Source organism: Gobio gobio (assembly GCF_949357685.1).
Source record: "Gobio gobio genome assembly, chromosome: 1".
NCBI classification, from domain to species: Eukaryota; Metazoa; Chordata; class Actinopteri; order Cypriniformes; family Gobionidae; genus Gobio; species Gobio gobio.
This window is the reverse complement of record NC_137097.1, coordinates 72,179,144-72,200,994: the sequence shown is the minus strand read 5'-3', so window position 1 is coordinate 72,200,994 and position 21,851 is coordinate 72,179,144. Positions and strand designations below refer to the sequence as shown.

General features: G+C 40.0%; 1 protein-coding gene across 2 annotated transcripts in view; it reads left to right on the top strand.

Annotated features, from left to right (window-relative positions):
- mmd (monocyte to macrophage differentiation-associated) overlaps positions 1–21,851 on the top strand; it is a 54,429-nt gene extending 32,578 nt beyond the window's left edge. The window contains exons 3-7 of one of the 2 annotated variants that reach the window (XM_079819160.1): positions 5,811–5,971; positions 8,083–8,157; positions 9,337–9,438; positions 12,398–12,467; positions 18,805–21,851. In XM_079819160.1, coding sequence (XP_079675286.1) covers positions 5,811–5,971; positions 8,083–8,157; positions 9,337–9,438; positions 12,398–12,467; positions 18,805–19,008 — 612 coding nt within the window. In that variant the 3' untranslated portion in view covers positions 19,009–21,851. The remainder of the gene's footprint in view (positions 1–5,810; positions 5,972–8,082; positions 8,158–9,336; positions 9,439–12,397; positions 12,468–18,804) is intronic. The other variant, XM_079819159.1, reaches the window with a different exon arrangement.

Genomic DNA, 21,851 nt, shown 5'->3' with positions numbered 1-21,851 from the left:
GTCATATTTGCTAATTCTCTTTAAAGGGATGGTTCACCCCAAAATGCAAAGTGTGTCATCCTTTACTCACCCTCAGGTTGTTCCAAACCTGTATGCGTTTCTTTCTTGTGTCAAAGATATTTTGAAGGATGTCAGTAACCAAACACTTGATGGCCTCCATTGACTTCCATAGTATTTTTGACCCTAATATGGAAGTAAATAAGGTCCATCAACTGTTTCTTCTTTCTATATTCTTCAAAATATCTTACTTTGTGTTCAACCTTTTTTCTTTTTTTCTCTCTCCATGGTCATATTTTAATATTCTTGTGTAGGGTTGGGTATCGTTTGGGTTTTTTTCGATTCCGGTGCCAAACCGATACTTTTAAAGCGGTACCGGAGCCTAAATGGTGCCTGAACCGATACTTACACAAAAAAAAGCATCGCCTTAATGTTTCCAGGGCGATGCGTCATGTTTCTCACATGACACACAGCAGCCGCAATAGCGCTGACAGCTCAGCTGTATCGGGTTTATTTCGTTTTTCCTTTTTATTCAAAATATTCACAAACTTCTAAACCTGTTAGCCTGCACCCCCGCTTTTGAAAAAAAAGTGTGTCACGAACTATCTGATCTTCAAATGTGTGAGTGAATGTGTGTTAGTTGATCTATAAAGCGCAATGGGCAACGCCATGTTAGTTTGCGCCTCAGAATCGGATCTGTCGGATTTACAACACTTGAGTTCATTCTCGTCTCACGAAATACATGAAAGTAAGTGACCAGTGAAATGGAAGAAGAATAGAGTAAACTATATAGTTACTATATAATGTGCATGTATCTGATGTGAATAAAACACGTAACGCTAGTCAAATTATAACCGTCTGAAAGGATTGTCATTGCCGCTTTCATAGACATCAGTGTGTGTTTTTTGCTAGTAGCCTACTTATGAGCATTTAAATGTCTGAAACCTGAAATAAACATGATGTGGTTGATGTGGTTGTAAATGATGTGGTTGAAAACACTGAATGTTGTAATGAGTTGTGATGTGACCAGCGCTGAGCGTCTGTCTCTGGCTCGGCCAAAGCGCGAAAGCACGATTGAATTTTGGCACCGAAATGAGGAACCGAAATCTGCGTTCTGATTCGGTCCGGTACATACCGGTTATATAAGTACCGGTGCTTTCGAAAAAAGGGTTTCGGTACCCAACCCTATTCATGTGTCTGTATAATGAGCATGTTGTAGGTCTGTGTTTTATTGGCTGTTGTCCCCTCTACACTCCCACTTTTCCACTGCTTTACACAGCCATTTTTAGAGACTTTTTGCAAGTCTGAGGTGTGAACGACCAGGCTAAACCATAGACTGTAAAAGAATATGGGCGTAGTGTCCGTGACGTCACCCAGAGGATTCTGAAAAGCAGTTTTGAAGCGTAAAGTAGGGACGAGCTGGCGGTTGCCATCCCGGATAACAGAAAATGGGCAAAGTGGCGGGATGTGGGCAGAGCTGAGCTGAGGATGACTAACAGACAGCAGACAAACGGCAATCCACCTGCCACTCAAAGTGGCCACGCCCTTAATTATGCAGAACTTTAAGGCTTTATATAATGTAAACGAATTAGTTATACAATAATTCACCCCCTCACAGTCGTCATGAAGGGCAAAATTAGCCGCATAGACCAAAAGCACAATGTGTCCCAGACTGTAAACATGTGTTCTTCTGCTGTAAAGTTGGGCATTTTAACATGAGCTCAATGAGATTCTGCTCCTTCTGGAGTCTGCCTCTAGTGGCCAGTCCATGAACTGCAGTTTAACTCACTTCAGTATCGGCTTCAAGAGAAACTGGAGGAGGAGCCGCTTGGGCTAAACCAGGGGGGTTTCATGACACTTTAACCATCCCTTTAAAGAGAATTAGCAAATATGACAAAAATGTCCAGGTAGAAACTATGTTAAAACGGCAATGAATCAAGATGACTTTAACCCTGGGGAAAACGCATGCATCGTTTTCAATGTCAACAGTAAGAATACACAAACTTAAGTGCCAAAAGTGCCCAATATAAGTGATGTAATTAGCAGACATTCATGCACACACAATGACAGCCAAATATGTTTCATTTATTTATTTATACTGTACGATAATCCGACATATTTTGTGAATTACATGGAACACAATGCAGATGTCAAGGATGTGTGTATACTAGTCTGGATGGCTTAAAATGTCTCCTGATGCTGGACAGGACTGGAGTAGTATAGTCCCATTGTAATTCCTGGTGTTTTGAAAGTTTCCCACTCTTAATCATGCAACTTTAGGCCGCTTTGGCATTGCGGTCGCTTGAATGTACAGCTACAGGTTCAAAATCTGGTCCTTTATTACTTGTGTTGATCTCTCATGAGTCTCACCAACATAAAATTAGGGCTGTAATCAACCAAAGAAAATCTTGGTCGACTGAAGTCCTGAAATCTTTGACTAAAAATGACGTTAGGAAAAAAACCCGTTAAATTAATTAGCTGCGCACGGTGCGCAGTACTTTGTAGCCTTGTTGTCTGCCTAAATGAATTATAAATAAACATAGTACTATGTTGTCAACTAGTGATATCACCACAATAACTTTTGAGGATTATGCAACATAATTTAGACAATTATTTTTGTCATATGTATTATAATAACTGACAGACACTATTTCAGCCGCTCTGTGAACAGAGGATCAGATCAGCTTTGCGGCTGAGACACGAATAGACTATTAACTTAAAGCTTTTACTCTTAAACACAAAAGGCACGTCCACTTTAATAAAAAAGCAATATTTATTAAACAAGCCAGATCAAGAGCAGAAACGAAATAAAGTGCACAACTGAAAAATAAAGCATAGGCTCAAAACTAATACAAACAGCGCATCGCGCATTAAATAATAAATAAAATAATAAAGTGCCCAAATCCAATAAATAATACTAGAAATAAATTTGCAGTTTGCACAATAATAAAAGGGGGCTGCCTTAATTGTGGATGGGTGTGCCTGCAGTTATAAAACGAGTATTACACTAAAACATTGAAATATGGCAATTCTGATATGTTCATATAGCCTACTCAAAACAGACGGGGCAACCTAACGCAGACAAGTTAGCTTACAGTCTTTAGGTGATAGGACATGTTTGTCGTCGAGTGATATGCAAACTGTTGCTTGCAAAATTTGCATTCAACTTTTTTTCCCATTTTCTATTTTAAAAAAATGCTGCCACACTGCAGATGTCTTTGTTGACATGGTAGAAGAGGACTGACTAAGAAAACGCTCACAATTAAATAAATAATATACAGCGAAGTAGCGTACTTCAATCTGTCTCTCTTCTCCAGTGGGTTGGGCTAATGACAGACTGTTACCTGTGAAACAGGGGTGCTCTGAAAACACCCCCATTAGCAATTAGTGCTTTCCACCTGATGAAATGAAAGCGACCAAACTGATGAAATGAAAGCGACCAAACTGATGAAATGAACGCGACCAAACCGATGAAATGAACGCGGCCAAACCGATGAAATGAACGCGGCCAAACTGATGAAATGAACGCGGCCAAACTGACGAAATGAACGCGGCCAAACTGATGAAATGAACGCGGCCAAACTGATGAAATGAACGCGACCAAACCGATGAAATGAACGCGGCCAAACTGATGAAATGAACGCGGCCAAACTGATGAAATGAACGCGACCAAACTGATGAAATGAACGCGACCAAACTGATGAAATGAACGCGACCAAACCGATGAAATGAACGCGGCCAAACCGATGAAATGAACGCGGCCAAACTGATGAAATGAACGCGGCCAAACTGACGAAATGAACGCGGCCAAACTGATGAAATGAACGCGGCCAAACTGATGAAATGAACGCGACCAAACCGATGAAATGAACGCGGCCAAACTGATGAAATGAACACGGCCAAACTGATGAAATGAACGCGGCCAAACTGATGAAATGAACGCGGCCAAACTGATGAAATGAACGCGACCAAACCGATGAAATGAACGCGGCCAAACTGATGAAATGAACGCGGCCAAACCGATGAAATGAACGCGGCCAAACCGATGAAATGAACGCGGCCAAACCGATGAAATGAACGCGGCCAAACCGATGAAATGAACGCGGCCAAACTGACGAAATGAACGCGGCCAAACTGACGAAATGAACGCGGCCAAACTGACGAAATGAACGCGGCCAAACTGACGAAATGAACGCGGCCAAACTGACGAAATGAACGCGGCCAAACTGACGAAATGAACGCGGCCAAACTGACGAAATGAACGCGGCCAAACTGACGAAATGAACGCGGCCAAACTGACGAAATGAACGCGGCCAAACTGACGAAATGAACGCGGCCAAACTGACGAAATGAACGCGGCCAAACTGATGAAATGAACGCGGCCAAACTGACGAAATGAACGCGGCCAAACTGACGAAATGAACGCGGCCAAACTGACGAAATGAACGCGGCCAAACTGATGAAATGAACGCGGCCAAACTGACGAAATGAACGCGGCCAAACTGACGAAATGAACGCGGCCAAACTGACGAAATGAACGCGGCCAAACTGACGAAATGAACGCGGCCAAACTGACGAAATGAACGCGGCCAAACTGACGAAATGAACGCGGCCAAACTGATGAAATGAACGCGGCCAAACTGACGAAATGAACGCGGCCAAACTGACGAAATGAACGCGGCCAAACTGACGAAATGAACGCGGCCAAACTGATGAAATGAACGCGGCCAAACTGACGAAATGAATGCGGCCAAACTGACGAAATGAACGTAGCCAAACTGATGAAATGAACGCGGCCAAACTGACGAAATGAACGCGGCCAAACTGACGAAATGAACGCGGCCAAACTGATGAAATGAACGCTGCCAAACTGACGAAATGAACGCGGCCAAACTGATGAAATGAACGCGGCGGCCAAACCGACGAAATTAACGTGGCCAAACTGATTAAATGAATGCGGCAAAAAATCGACCAATCAGAATTTTGGTCTAGCCAGAACGTATCGACTACAAATCGACTGGGAGATTACAGCCCTACATAAAAGATGGCAAATTGATTGACGGGTCTTCCTTATCCTGCCCTGATTGGTTAAACTGAACCAATAAGGGTTGTGTTAAGGGAAAAAAGGTGTTGATGTACACTACACATTATTTATCATTATTTGTGATACTTTCCTCATATACAAGTGTTCAAATGTATTAACATGACTAAACCGCTACTTATTTAAAGGCAGGGCAGGTGATTTGCTTCAAAAAAAAATTGTTATACTGGTTGAAAGTCTCTTCACATCCCGATAGCAAAAAGTTAAGTGGTCTAAATGTATGTAAATCGTCTGTGGAAGGCGTAGGACCATAAAACAATCGTCCAATCATTGCATTCGGTCCGAGGGCAATGATATGGTGTCCTACCTGCCTGTCAAAGGATGTTTTTATATACCCTCATTACAAACTGCTATGATGAAAAAAAACATCTGGAACAGCAAAGCGCTAAGAGCAGACTTCACATCGCTTGAGCCTCTGGTCTGACATGGGTTTCGGAGGAGGTGTGGCTTTGGAGAGCCTTTTTTTTCCAGGGAGAGTGGAATCTAATGCTTTCAAAGTTAGCTTTCTATTGCTAGCCTTCGAAATCTCCTACCCTACCTTTAACTCTTTCCATACCATTGATAGAATTTTCCGTAATTCGTGACACAGTGCTTCCCCGTCATTGACACTTTTCCGGCAATCCATGTTTTCACTGCTATACGGTAGGGAACGCTATTAAGCATCTTCTGAAATAGTCCTGGCAAACGATGGTCTGTGTTTAATTCCCTGCAGCTCCTGATCGTGCCAGCGTTCGTGGGAATGGCCCTGTTGCACCGGCTGTCAGATGACCGCTGGGAGCGGATCACGGCCTGGGTCTACGGCATGGGTCTCATCACACTGTTTCTCGTCTCCACCGTCTTTCACATCATTTCCTGGAAAAAGAGCCACATGAGGTATGACTGCCGGTTAACATCGAGCTGGCGCTCACCACAGACTCGCTGCAGAGTTTCGGGAGTGATGACCAGTGGTGTAAAGTAACGAATTACAAATTACTCTCGTTACTGTAATTGAGTCGTTTTTCTCAGGAATTGTACTTTATTAAGTAGTTTAAAAACAGTGAACTTTTATCAACTGAGCGAGGAGAGAACGCGTCCAAAGTTAAGTGTTTCTTAAAGGGGCGGTACACTTCATTACAAATCATAAATTAAACTCCAAAAAGACAATCCAATGAAAATCAAACAATATTCAAAATAAGAGAATCAGAGTTTTTAATAATAAAGAAAAGATTTTGAGTGAAAATTATAATGTTGATTTTACAAGTGCATATTTTAATGTGATGTGTTCTCACATGGCGATTTAAAGCTACACTGTGTAACTTTTTTTTAGTTTATTCTTAGCTAAAAACACTTAGTTCTTTGAAAAATATATGTGCTCATTAATGTATATTTACTTCTTTTAAGTAATAAAGTATTCTCGTAAGTTTATAATATGCCATTGAAAATACATACGGGTGAGGGGTTTGAATGCGGGTCGCCATGTTGCCCCTCCATCTTGAAAGTACATTAGCCAAAGAGGGACATACCCGTGAATTCAAGCTTCGCCTTTGGCGTTTTAACACTCGATGGCACCGTGTCGAATGTGGACGAGGTCGAACTGGAAGCCATATTAATCTTGGACTAAATCGGCCACCGTAGGAGTTAAAACGAAATCGTAATTGAGAGGAAGAGAAACTAATATTCACTGGATGGTCATTTACATTTTCACCACGAGATGGGGGAAAATATCACACAGTGTAGCTTTAAAATTGTAGTCCATGTATTTAGCAAATAACTTTAATAAAACATCAGATTCATATTTAAATCAGGTTTATGTTTTTAATTACAAGCAAAAATAATCAAAATCGTGAGTTACTCGATTCTGATTTCTGAAGTGTTTTCTTTTAACAGAGAAAAAATCCATTGAAATTAAAGCAGTACAATGAATGCGTCTTGAAAAGAAAGAAATTTGCTTTTTTAACGTAAAATTGTTAATGTACAACGCTTTGCAACCTTTTTTAAATTAACCGCAAGAAAACCTCTACAGAATGGTTGTCATAAATGTTACCCGATTATTGGTTGCTTTCTCAAATATTACATGGCTGTATTTTTAGTGCTAGCAGTCAAAAATAAAACTTGGAGAAATATTGAAATACTGTTGATCTCATGTTTTGTTGTTCTTACTGAGAATCATCCATAAAAGAGTAAGCTACATTTTTAATTTGCAGGGTATGAGGTGGAATAACATTTCAGAGCATAATACTCACTACTCTTGAGTACTTTTAAAAGGGCTACTTTTTACTCCTACTTTGAGTAGTATTTAAGACAGGTACTTTTACTCTACTTGCACTCCATTTTTTGACAAGTCACAGTACTTTTACTTGAGTATGCTTTTTCAGTACTCTTTCCACCACTGGTGACGACCACATGTAAAAGGCAAGTTTGAACGTCTTGAATGTGTTAACGTTGTACAAGAGTCCCTTCTGAAACCACATTAATTAGTTCTCCTGACATTGCAAACCATTCAACTTTTAAAGTTTGCATTCTTATATACTTTGAACTTTGCATATTCGTGTAAAACCACCGAGCACTTCTCTAGATGCTAGGGCTGCGCAATATATCGAAATATCGCATACATAATACAGGGAATACAGCTAAAGCTAGTTGCCGTCAAATGAAACAATTGCGATGCCAACTTGCAAAAAAAAAACCAAACAAGAAAAGTTTTCAACATTTGCCCTGCCTGTGGAGTCTTCTGATTGGTCCACTGCTTTGGGGCTGCATGTAAAAGTTGAAATTCTTTTAACTTGACGTCGTGTTAAAAACGCTTCAAGAGACGCGAGACGTGAGCGCAACGGTTAAAGACGTCTGTCTAGTGCGCATTTACAATAGAAAAAACGTACCCTGTGTGAACTTCCACCATATCTGGACGTTGCACTGTCTTTGTCTTTCTAAAAGGGACACAAACTCTAGAGCGACTGTACTTTAAATTGTGTCTCATGTGGTTTCCTGTGTGTTTTGTCTTTCAGGAACATGGAGCACTGCTTCCACATGTGTGATCGAGTCGTCATTTACTTCTTCATTGCTGCCTCTTATACACCATGGTACGGTTTCTTTATACACATTTACAGATTTCATATTTAAATCACTGCTACTTGTGTAAAATGACCAGGTTTATATTTATATTACCATGTTTTATGTGTCTGAGAGAAGTCTCTTATTCTCAACAAGGCTGCATTTATTTGATCAAAAATACAGTAATATTGTGAACATATGTGTTCACACAATGTAATTCACAATGTAATTCAGTGCCTTAAAAGTATGACAAGTATGGATGGGCATTTCAAGGAAGAATAATATTTGATGATCGCTGGGAATGATTTGATTATTATTCGAAATTCGCAACTCCTCCCCCCGCATGCACGCATGTATAGGCTACACCAGTGTTAAATTCGTTGACGAATAATTTGTCATAATTTTCGTCAACAACCTTTTTTCACTGACGAAAACTAAATAAAAACTAGTGTTGGATGGCAAAAACTATGACGAAAATCAACTGTCATTTTCATCAACAAATAAAAACGAGACAAATGTGAGGGAGGGTCGATTAGGGAAGAGATCCAGTCAGAACTGATGTCCTGTGTCAACAGATGCGCACATTTGATCTGATCTAACGCTGGAAAACACGGCACTGTTGCGCTTCTACAGGCTCATCCCCAATCCAGCGCTCCAGAGCGGCTCACAATCACTGAATAACACACATTTATGCCACGCAATTGTTTATGAACTAATGCTGATGAATAATGACAATGTTTACTTTACCATGTTTATATAGTAATGTGTTTTAGATGGTTGTAACAACGCATTTTTTATCGCCTGAACTTTAATGAGCTCCTGCAAACTGCAACAGAGGCGCAGACATTTCAAAATAAGAGTCCCGGTGTATTTCCAGCTTGTTTATAATTAAAGTCAATATATGAATTGTTTTACAGCGTCCTTGTTAAATTTCTTGCATGCACTTACTGTAGTAATAGCCCACTTGAGATTTGATGTACATCTCACCATTTACCACAATATTTACATGGCATGTGTGAACCTTTATGAAGATTGTTATTTTTTTTCATGCTATCGGTTATAATGAATCAAGCATTGCTGGTTTTGTCATGATGCTGGTTAAGGGTTGGATCAGGGTGTGTGTGTGTGTGACGGTTACACACATTCCTCTGTGATGAGTGCAGCACTAATGAGTGTGTGTGTGTGTGTGTGTGTGTGTGTGTCTGCAGGCTCAATCTCCGGGAGCTCGGGCCGCTCGCTGCTCACATGCGCTGGTTTGTTTGGTTGATGGCGGCCGCTGGAACCATCTATGTGTTTAACTACCACGAAAAGTACGTCTGACTTCCACTTAACGTCTTATACTGTGCCTGACCTCGCATCTGAATTATGGGCAAGATTAATCGTTGACATGCATAAAGTGTTCAAATATATTTGTTTAAATGTAGAACTCTGTAATAGTCACATACAGCATTTCGAAGTGTGATTTAAAGCATTTAAAAGTGCAATATTGGTTTATACACTCACCTAAAAGATTTTTAGGTACACCTGTTCAATTTCTCATTAATGCAATTATCTAATCAACCAATCACATGGCAGTTGCTTCAATGCATTGAGGGGTGTGGTCCTGGTCAAGACAATCTCCTGAACTCCACACTGAATGTCAGAATGGGAAAGAAAGGAGATTTAAGCTATTTTGAGCGTGGCATGGTTGTTGGTGCCAGACGGGCCGGTCTGAGTATTTCACAATCTGCTCAGTTACTGGGATTTTCACAACAACCATTTCTAGGGTTTACAAAGAATGGTGTGAAAAGGGAAAAACATCCAGTATGCGGCAGTCCTGTGGGCGAAAATGCCTTGTTGATGCTAGAGGTCAGAGGAGAATGGGCCGACTGATTCAAGCTGATAGAAGAGCAACTTTGACTGAAATAACCACTCGTTACAACCGAGGTGTGCAGCAAAGCATTTGTGAAGCCACAACACACACAACCTTAAGGCGGATGGGCTACAACAGCAGAAGACCCCACCGGGTACCACTCATCTCCACTACAAATAGGAAAAGAGGCTACAATTTGCACAAGCTCACCAAAATTGGACAGTTGAAGACTGGAAAAATGTTGCCTGGTCTGATGAGTCTCGATTTCTGTTGAGACATTCAGATGGTAGAGTCAGAATTTGGCGTAAACAGAATGAGAACATGGATCCATCATGCCTTGTTACCACTGTGCAGGCTGGTGGTGGTGGTGTAATGGTGTGGGGGATGTTTTCTTGGCACACTTTAGGCCCCTTAGTGCCAATTGGGCATCGTTTAAATGCCACGGCCTACCTGAGCATTGTTTCTGACCATGTCCATCCCTTTATGACCACCATGTCCCCATCCTCTGATGGCTACTTCCAGCAGGATAATGCACAATGTCACAAAGCTCCAATCATTTCAAATTGGTTTCTTGAACATGACAATGAGTTCACTGGACTAAAATGGCCCCCACAGTCACCAGATCTCAACCCAATAGAGCATCTTTGGGATGTGGTGGAACGGGAGCTTCGTGCCCTGGATGTGCATCCCACAAATCTCCATCAACTGCAAGATGCTATCTAGGGCTGTGCAATTAATTGAATTTCGATTTCGGCTCCCAACGATCACCAAAATAGTACAATCGAGAAAAAACGATTATTTTGCTATGTTCAGTTTTGCAAGAACACTCTTATTTTGGCTTGCGTTCTGAATGAAACGCGCACATCCGCCCCTCCCGAAGCCACAAGCTCTCTCAGGTCGTGAGTCTCGTGACTCGTGTGCATATCATCCGCTGGAATTTAAAAACTCGGCGCGAGTAAAGATGGCAGAAGGAGGGCAGTTACAGCAGTGTTTGGTGAGCAAAAAAGGCAAAACCAACTCCGTTGTCTGGGAACAGTTTGGCTTCGAGGAATCAGACGACGAGCAGAAACATGCTACGTGCAAGATTTGCTACATGGTAGTGGCTGCAACGCAAGAGAACATCACGAATTTGTTTAACCACTTGAAAATTAAACACAGAGTGACCTATGACAATCTAATATAGAAACAAAAACTGACGAGAGCAGGGGTGCAGTGTAAACGTCCTTTTTTTCCTTCATACTTTTCAAATAATTCTCTCTTTGTAAACGTTGTTCAATGCATGCGAGTGCTGCTATATTTTCGAATATGACCAGTCATTTTCTCCGTCATCACCCGGGTTTAGTGCCAGAAGACGCGAATGAGAAGCAGCCCGCGCTGTGAGAAAATGTGTCTGTGCGCTCATCCGAGAGCGCGCACACGTCTCACAGCGCGCAAATATTGAGTTCTCTTTCAAGTCTTGCTCGTGAACGGACAAACTCACACAAAACGTATGTCAACATGTCCATCTTGAGTATTCTAGCAGACATAGTCTGTATATGCCTTAAGTGAACTTTATACAGTCGATAAAGACGACGCATATCCGAGCATTAGGTCTTAAAGGGGCAGTAGCCTTTACTGCGGTCTGTTTAATGTCAAACAACAAAAGACAAGGACATCACTCACCGCTCTTGATTGAATAGCTTTTGTAAGTTTAATAGGATTAATCTTTAATTTATGCCCTCAAATATGCAATGTTATTTTACATTTGATACATTTCTGTACCTGAAAACTAATGTTAGACGTACATGAAAAGCATAGCCGAACCATATTGTTGATCTTATTTATTTGTGGTTATCATTTTTACTTGAATACTTTTATACTTTGAATATGATTTGAATATGCTATATTATTTATTTTAATAGTTCAAAAAGTACAACAAATGTTACAATTACAATTGAATTGTTGAAAGGTGTCTTTTTAATAAATGCAACACATTCCCAAAGTCATGTGAAATAATCGTGTTACATAAACGTGATTTCAATATTGACCAAAATAATCGTGATTATGATTTTTTCCATAATCGAGCAGCCCTAATGCTATCCTCTCAATATGGGCCAACATTTCTAAAGAATGCTTTCAGCTCCTTGTTGAGTCAATGCCACGTAGAGTTAAGGCAGTTCTGAAGGGGAAAGCGGGTCAAACACAGTATTAGTATGTGTTCCTAATAATCCTTTAGGTGAGTGTAGATCCTTCAAGGATATTATACACTGTATTTATTAATATTTCCACACTCAAAACAAATATGAATACATAAACCTGCGCTCAAAAGAATTTATTAAGTGTGACAAAATGGATAATTTAGCACGCACAAACTAGACCATTAGCATTTTTATTTTATTTTTAGTTTGTCTCTGATGATAAAGTGTGTGTTTGTGCAGGTATAAGTTAGTGGAGTTGGCGTTTTACTTGACCATGGGCTTCTTTCCTGCACTGGTGGTGACATCAATGGTGAGTGTGTGAGCTCATTTCCTGTTCAAGATTACGGCTGCATCCGAAATCGCATAAGTGGTTACTTCACGACCGCTAAAAATAGCAAATGAATGTAATCTGGACGTACTACATTCGCCATGTTGTCATTATCATGTGACCTACCAGTGTCACATCACCTCCATTCACAAATAGTCTCCCATGGCCTCATGGGATAGATTCTGAAGTGTGCATACAATGGACACTTTACTAAGTAGTAGGTCATCCAGGCACTTTTTGTCTACTCTTATGAGTGCTGTGAATTTGGACATACTGCTTTTGTCACATACTGTCTCTCGCCTACTATATAGTCGGAAACTATGCGATTTCGGACGCAGCCAATCAGAGTTCTGCATGTGCTTCTACAGGCCAAGTACTAATTATCACTAATAAACCTGACGATTTAAAGAACATGTAGGAGGAGTCACTGGCCTAAATGTTTTATTACAAGCAAGGCTGGGTGATTTATATTGAATACAATACTCAGATTTATTTTGATAGCAAGTTTGCATGATTATATATATATATATATATATATATATATATATATATATATATATATATATATATATATATATATATATAATAAATTATACACCGATCAGGCATTACATTATGACCTAATATAAGTGAATAACGCTGATTATCTCTTCATCACCTGTTAGTGGGTGGGATATATTAGGCAGCAAGTGAACATTTTGTCCTCAAAGTTGGTGTTAGAAGCAGGAAAAATGGGCAAGCGTAAGGATTTGAGCGAGTTTGACAAGGGCCAGATTGTGACGGCTAAGTAAGTACATTAATGTAGTAACCATGCACATTAGAGAACTCAGAAATGTTTGTTATGTCATGTAGTCCCAGTAAGTCCATGGTTTGACAGGTTTTAAGAGATTGACTCTTTCCCAGTACAAGTATAAATACAGCACATGTGTACGGTCTGCATTATACAGACATTACATGTTTACATTTATGCACAGATGCTTTTTATCCAGAGCGGTTTACAAAACAGCCAACAATATTCGTAATATACAATGCCAGGTTATTAGACCACTAGATTAGGAAGTGTTTTAATCTGTGACATGATATGCGGTTTACCACAGAGGCATTGTGACTCAATGTAATTGTTTTTATTTGTTTCTGTGTAAGTGACATCTGTGGTAAACCACACCGTGCTGTGGATTAACATACTGACTGTACGTGTGTATGTATGTGTATGTATGTGTGTGTGTGTGTGTGTGTGTGTGTGTAAACACACAGAGATGATTTTACATTCAAACCCTAGTGAACTAAAACATAACCTTCGCTTTAGGCCCATCGTGTGTTATTTGAGTGTGATAGATCGCAGCAGAAGTGTTTATCAAATGCAGAGATGTGTCACAGACTCTGACGCCATCTTGTGGTTGACACCAAATAAATCTCCCTGCATGCAAAGCCCAAGAAGTTGGAATGTAACCATTTATTAAGAGCTAAACGTACCATTTTTCAGATAATGCTTATAACCACGATATCCGTTAAATGGTTTATAATAAGTACTACATTTGTTATTCCCAGAGTGTTCGCATGTTTTTTTTTTGCATCAAAATTAAGTGAGTTTTTGCTTAAAATTAGCAAAATAATCTGCCAACGGGGTAAGCAAAATCTTAATTCAAACAGAAAACAAGATTATTTTGCGTACCCCATTGGCAGATTATCAGGGCCGGATTAACAATTTCCTGTGCCCTGGGCAACAAGACTCAAGGGCCCCCCCTGCCCCTGCCCCAAAGCAACAATCGCAAAGTCGCTTTCACCAAGAGCATATAGCCTATACTTCTATACAAATCAGGCTTCTGCAATGCTCAGTGGAGATGTATGTAATAGCCTCAGCATAAACTGCATTCAAGAGACAGAACACTAATGATGCACTAATGTTTAACATAACTTTTTACAATTAATCTTTCACAGAACTTGGTGGCTGCTACAGAGTAATTATTAAATGTTTCAATATAGCCAATCAATTATATTTTGACTGCAACAGTGAAATAAAGCAGACCGCTAGTGAAGCCTTAACTTAAAACCAGAGATTTTTTATTTCAAAAATGCTACAATGTGAAATTGTGGCTATTTTTGGAATATGTTTCACAATGTCGACTAATTTCAATTCATTTTCTCTTTTAAATTTTCTTTTAGCGCTCCTGTTTAAATTTCAGACAGTGTTGACTGATTGGGTCGACGATTTCAAGCCCAAAACCCACCCAATTCAAGAAAAAGACCCCCAAAATTTGAACTGCCAAAATAATGTTATATAATTGTATTGCCATGTCAATCAAGGCTGATTAGCACCATTTTATCTCCTTAAAACAAAATGTCAAAATAAAATTAAAATAAAAAACATTTCTCAGGAAAATGGATCAAAACAGGGCATTCAAAAACAGTCATGCATGACTAAAATGTCCAAGTGGAAACTGTCAAAATCACGAAATTAACCGATGATTTTAACCCATGGAAAAACACATGCATCATTTTAAAATGTCAACAGTAAGAATAAACTAATTTAAGTGCAAAAAGTGCCCAATATAATCGGAATAAACAATGTAATTAGCAGGCATTACCCACACATTACTGCACACACCACAGCCAAAATGTGTCATTCACTGATACTGTACAATAAAAAAATAACAACAATAATGCGTTTACCTTTGTGCTGTGATTTAACTTCAGATAGAACTAGTAACGTTATGTCTTTCGTGAAGTACATATTTATAGAACATAACGCAGAACTTAACACAGTCAAATCGTTGATTCAAACCTCTTTCAGCAGCTGTTGGGACGAGTACAGCGCAGTCTGGACGGTTTAAAAGTTGCAGATGTCCTGATCAGGCCAGTGTGCTCATGATGATGGACAGGAGTCATATATAATACTATTTCAATTCAATCATTCAACCGTGCTCTTGGAGTTAGTTATATGTAAGAGTCTTTGAGTCACAGGTGTAATCCACGTTTTAAGAGTTGGGTCACTCTCCCACTCATTACTGTAGATAACTTACATATTTATGCCACTTTGGCATAGCGATCATTTGATATCCAGCTACAATTTCGCGCGACTCCCTGCTGATCGCTGATTGGCTGAAAGTGCGTGCTCGTCGGCGACGTCAACACCAACGCCAGCTGACTCTACGTCATAGAGAAGGGGGATGTGGGCCGGTGTGTGTATGGTCTATGGTCTATGGTCATGAAGCACACTTGAGTTTATTATTAACCAATTAGACTATAAAATGTAGATGTTTGAAAACAACCAAACGGACCCCAAACCAGGCCAAATTTTGTCCACCCGTCCAACTCCGTTTTTAACCGCACAATCAAATTCAAAACCGCCCAATCTGGCAACGCTGATTTCAGAGCTTCAAGTCACGTGATTCGGCGTGACAGCTCGTCCTCGTCCTCAAGAAGCTACAGACACTGTTTTTGACGTGATTTATCATAATATTTTGATCGAACGGGTTGCAAAAATCTGCATATAATTAGGAAAGTGAGTATTGCGTTTATAACTTGATCTAACATAATATTTGACAGTGCCCAGGGCCCCTTAGATGTCATGTGCCCCTGGGCAAGTGACCAGTTGCCCTAATGGTTAATCCGGCCCTGCAGATTATTTAGCTAATTTTAAGCAAAAACTCACTTATCTTTGAGTTGAGTTATTTCCCCCAAAACAAGACAACTTTTGCTTGTCTAGTAAATGCTTCTTAAAGGAACACTCCACTTTTTTTGGCTCATTTTACAGCTCCCCTAGAGTTAAACAGTTGAGTTTTAGCGTTTTTGAATCCATTCAGCCGATCTTTGTATCTGGCGCTAGCACTTTTAGCATAGCTTAGCATACATCATTGATTCTGATCAGTCCATTAGCATCTCATTCAAAAAATGACCAAAGACACTTTCAATATTTTTCCTATTTAAAACTTGACTCTTCTACAGTTACATCGTGTGCGAAGACCAACTGAAAATGAAAAGTTGCGATTTTCTACACCTATATGGCTAGGAACTGCTTTCTCATTCCTGCGTAATAGTCGCGGATCTTCGCAGCCGTACCATGGCTGCAGCGGCGCAATGATTCGCTGGTATTCTGTGAAACATGGTGGTAGTTACACCTTCGACTTACTATCACAGCCCTTTACAACCAGTGTTGGGGGTAACGCATTACAAGTAACTTGAGTTACGTAATAATATTATTTTTTCAAGTAACTAGTAAAGTAACGCATTACTTTTCAAATTTACAACAAAATATCTGAGTTACTTTTTGAAAAAAGTAACTCAAGTTACATTTTCACATTTATTTGACTGACAGCTCTCCTGCCCCATGTTGTGAAAAATTGAGAGTAAGTGTAGAAGCGTTGTGTGTAAATATGTTATTGTAGTTCTAGACTAAATGTGAGCATTTATTCATCTCACTTGCACAATAAAGATTCTGTCCTCCTCAAAATTAATAAAATCTGTCAAATGCAAAATCAGAATTCTATGCAAACCTCAAATATATAAATGTTAAATATAACAAATATTTTTATACATTTAATCTACCTTTATTGACCAATGTCTTGCTACTTACCTTCGATGATTCAGTTAAACCATGAGCAAATATTACTAGATTTTTTGTTTTTATTGGTAAAACTTTTTCGCTCCTGCGTTCTACTCTTCCATTATCCAGAATGGCAGCACATTTTTACCTCAGCCTGAGGCGTATTATTTCAATTTTGGTATGAAGAGGTCTTTACATTTGCACAAAAATATAACTTTTTTTGCTATTAAAAAACAAAACAAAAAAACAAGCCCAGCCCAGGTGTGAAAAAGTAACGCAAAAGTAACGTAACGCATTACTTTTCTTAAAAAGTAACTAAGTAACTCAATTAGTTACTTTTTAAGGGAGTAACGCACTATTGTAATGCATTACTTTTCAAAGTAACTTTCCCCAACACTGTTTACAACACACAGAACCATGGCTAATCACACAGGTCAATCAACAACAATTTGTCGGCTGCAAGCCTGAAACTTTCTCTGCAACTACACAAACTTAGTGCCGGTCACATTGAAAGTTACCCAGCTGGGCTACTTTCTGGCGCTGTAATATCATTGCGCCGCTGCAGCTATGGCACGGCCACGAAGATCCGCGACTATTACACAGGAATGAGAAAGCAGTTCCTAGCCATATAGGTGTAGAAAATCGCAACTTTTCATTTTCAGTTGGTCTTAGCACACGATGTAACTGTAGAAGAATCAAGTTTTAAATAGGAAAAAATATTGAAAGTTGGTCATTTTTTGAATGAGATGCTAATGGACTGATCAGAATCAATGATCTATGCTAAGCTATGCTAAAAGTGCTAGCGCCAGATACAAAGATCGGCTGAATGGATTCAAAAACGCTAAAACTCAAGTGTTTAACTCTAGGGGAGCTGTAAAATGAGCCAAAAAAAGTGGATTGTTCCTTTAAGAAGCATTTACTAGACAAGCAAAAGTTGTCTTGTTTTGGGGGAAATAACTCAACTCAAAGATAAGTGAGTTTTTGCTTAAAATAAGCAAAATAATCTGCCAATGGGGTACGCAAAATAATCTTGTTTTCTGTTTGAATTAAGATTTTGCTTACCCCGTTGGCAGATTATTTAGCTAATTTTAAGCAAAAACTCACTTAATTTTTAGTTATTTCCCCCAAAAACAAGACAATTTTTATTTGGCTAAGTAAATACTTCTTGTTTTGAGAATTTTTAGATGTTTGAATCAGAAACGAGACAAAAATACTAAGTAAGAAAAGCATTTTTTGCAGTGCAGGTAAAAATCCTAGTCGTAGCCCTCGACAGATGGTGAAATGGTAATTAAACGGTTATGTGTTTTAGCACTTCAATGGGTTTTCGGTTTAATGCCTGAAATAAGGCGTGTGGTGAACGCAAGCTCGAGATATTTTCACGTTTTACTCTACAACCAGGGTCTGACTAGCATGGATGCCAGCCGAACTTAGCCCCGCCCACAACATTTAACATCGGGAAGTTCGGTCTGGCGTTTGGGGGGTAAAATGTGTGTTTTTTCAGCAGGGCGGCCTGCTAAAATTCGCATTCCTGGGTCTAAATATTACATAATTGGGGTCGCTCCAACCCGCGGACATGGAAGAACAGGCGTCACTGTGTGCAGTTATGCGTCGCTCCGTTGCTCTGATTGGTTGTAGGTCTATCCAAGCAAAAGTGGAGTGTTCCTTTAATGTAAGACTTTATAGATATTTGGACTGAAAACGAGACAAAAATGCATTTTTTGCAGTTAAATGTGTATAAACAAAGCTTTGATTGTGTTTTGTTCTGGTTTCGAGCAGAGTAACACAGACGGGCTGTATGAGCTGGCGTTCGGAGGCTTCGTCTATTGCCTGGGCGTCGTTTTCTTCAAATCCGACGGCGTGATTCCCTTCGCTCACGCCATCTGGCACGTGTTCGTGGCGCTGGCGGCCGCCATCCACTACTACGCCATCTGGAAGTACCTGTACCGCAGCCCCGCGCTGGAGGACATCAGGGACGCTTGAGCCCAGCTCTCCCTCCCTCGGCTTGATCACCAGAACACCATAATCGTCTCACCCGGATGCTCCACACCCCATCGCTCACCAGTACGACCATGCAATGTTTACGCTTTTCTAACCATTTGGGAGAAGTGTGCGTGTGTGTCGCAGTATTGAATGCTCATTTGCTGCAACAATCGTCAGTATTGTGTAAATATATTCCACTGAAAGCAGATGAATTGTGATTTTTCGGTGCATTCTGACACACACACACACACTTGTTTCATATCATCCGTAGTGAATTAGTTTGCTTTATTCTTGCGACTTTCTGTATCAGATCTATTTTTGCATCTCAGACGTACAGCTCGTTGTATTTCTACAAAGTTCTGGTGGTTTTCTACGCTCTCGCCGTGTTTCTGCTCTTTCAGCAGGATTTGAAAGTGCTGCACGGAGCTTTTTCTTTTTTTCTATGCGGCACTTTTCTAACAGGAAGAACCACTTGTGTTTGATGTTCCGCCACACCTCCTGAAATATTGTCGTTGGGATCCTGATGGGCGGATGGAAACGCTCCACAAGCGGGTGTATGATGCTGACGGGTGTCTGGTTCGCCGCCTGAACCTCCTTGAAGACGTTTCTCAGATTCAGCACAGTTTTAGATGGAGAAACGTTAACCGAGGACGAGTCGAGTTGATCCCTGCCGGCTGTGACTTGATGATAGAATGACATCCACTGTCTGTTATGAAGCTGACAAAAACGGGTCATATTTCACCCCAAAATCATAAGGAAAAAAAACTGCGTAAAGAAACTGAAGCCTGCATTGTGACATTGTCAAGACATTTTCCTTCTCATTACTATAATATGTCTAATAAAAATATAGAAAGAAAGAAAGAAAGAAAGAAATATACATACATACATACATACATACATGTGTGTATATATATATATGACACATAGCAGACACTATCGTCCTTTTTCTTTTTTTTTTATTACTGTAATTCAGTTGTAATCTCTATTTTTATATATAAAAAATTGCATGCATAAAATAAAAATAATTACTGGGGTAAAAATATTTGTTTTAAATGTTACATGAAAATGTAACTTACTTTTTTTATGTGTATGTATATACACATACACACGCGGGCGCATGCATACACACACACACGCACATATATGCATACATACATGCATACACACACGCATACATAAATACAGACATGCATACGCACATGCATACATACACGCATACATAAATACAGACATGCATACGCACATGCATACATACACGCATACACACACGCATACATACACGCACACACATACATGCATGCATGCAAATACACATGCGTACACACACGCATACATGCATACACACACACGCATACGCACATGCATACACGCATACACACACACACACGCATACATGCATGCATGCATACATACATGCATACACACACGCATACATAAATACAGACATGCATACGCACATGCATACATACACGCATACACACACGCATACACACATGCATACATACACGCATACACACACACGCATACGCACATGCATACATACACGCATACACACACGCATGCATACATACACACATGCATACACACATACATACATGCATGCATGCAAATACACATGCATACATGCATATACACACGCATACGCACATGCATACACGCATACACACACACACGCATACATACACGCATACACATACACGCATACATACACGCATGCATACATACACACATGCATACACACATACATACATACACACATACATGCATGCATGCATGCAAATACACATGCATACACACACACACACACACATGCATGCATGCATACATACCACACACACATGCATACACACACACACATGCATACACACATGTATGCATACATACATACATACATGCATACACACATGCATACACGCATACACACATGCATACACGCACACATACATACTCAACTTTTTTAGCTTTGAAGTGAAATATGACCGTTTTTGTCAAGTTTTATGATATTCCCTTGTTAACCGATTGTTAGATTGAGATCTGGACAGATGCTCATCGTCCCATCATGCACATCACAACCTATATTCAGAGACTAGAGTGAGCTTCAGAGGATCATGGGAGATTGTGTTCTTTAGTAGGCCTCATCATTCCACGGACCCTCATTGGTTTCTGACACTGTGAATGCGTCCGGCTGCGCTCTTTAACAGTCGCCGCTCAGCTCAGTTGAAGCACTGATCTGTTGGGATTCAGGAATCGCTGCGATCCGCTGGGTGGAAACTCAGATGTTTTTTTTTTTAAAGTGCTAAACCCGGAGGTCTGGATCGCAGCTATCTCGCATATTTAAGTGTTTTGCTCAACGGCTAAAGCTTTTGTTTTGTAATATTTTCACTGTGGTCGATTAAACACATGCTTATACTTCAAGTGCGTTCACGTCATGTAGGAATACCCATAGTTACAGGATGGAGGTTTTCTACAGTCCCCCCCCCACACTTCTCTTCTGAATAACCCTGGTTGTAGTATTTTGACTTTTGTCATTCTGACATGACGGGAACGCAGCTTTCCATTGTAATGATTTGGGGTGTTTGGTGAGATGTGTTCAACTGCAGAGTCATTTTGACCAGCTCTTGTACTCTGGGACAGACTTTTGTAAAACAAATCTTTCTACATCCCGTTTTGGCACATAATTCTGCACTGGCCTTTTCAAATCCAGCTACGAAACCTCTTCTAATGCTTCAGATGTTCTCATCATACATCATTCTGGTGTTTTGGTGCTGATGTTACTATAAAGACTAAATGTGTCCATTACTGAAGATGTTTCTAAAGTGTTAATAAATCAAAGCTGTAACATC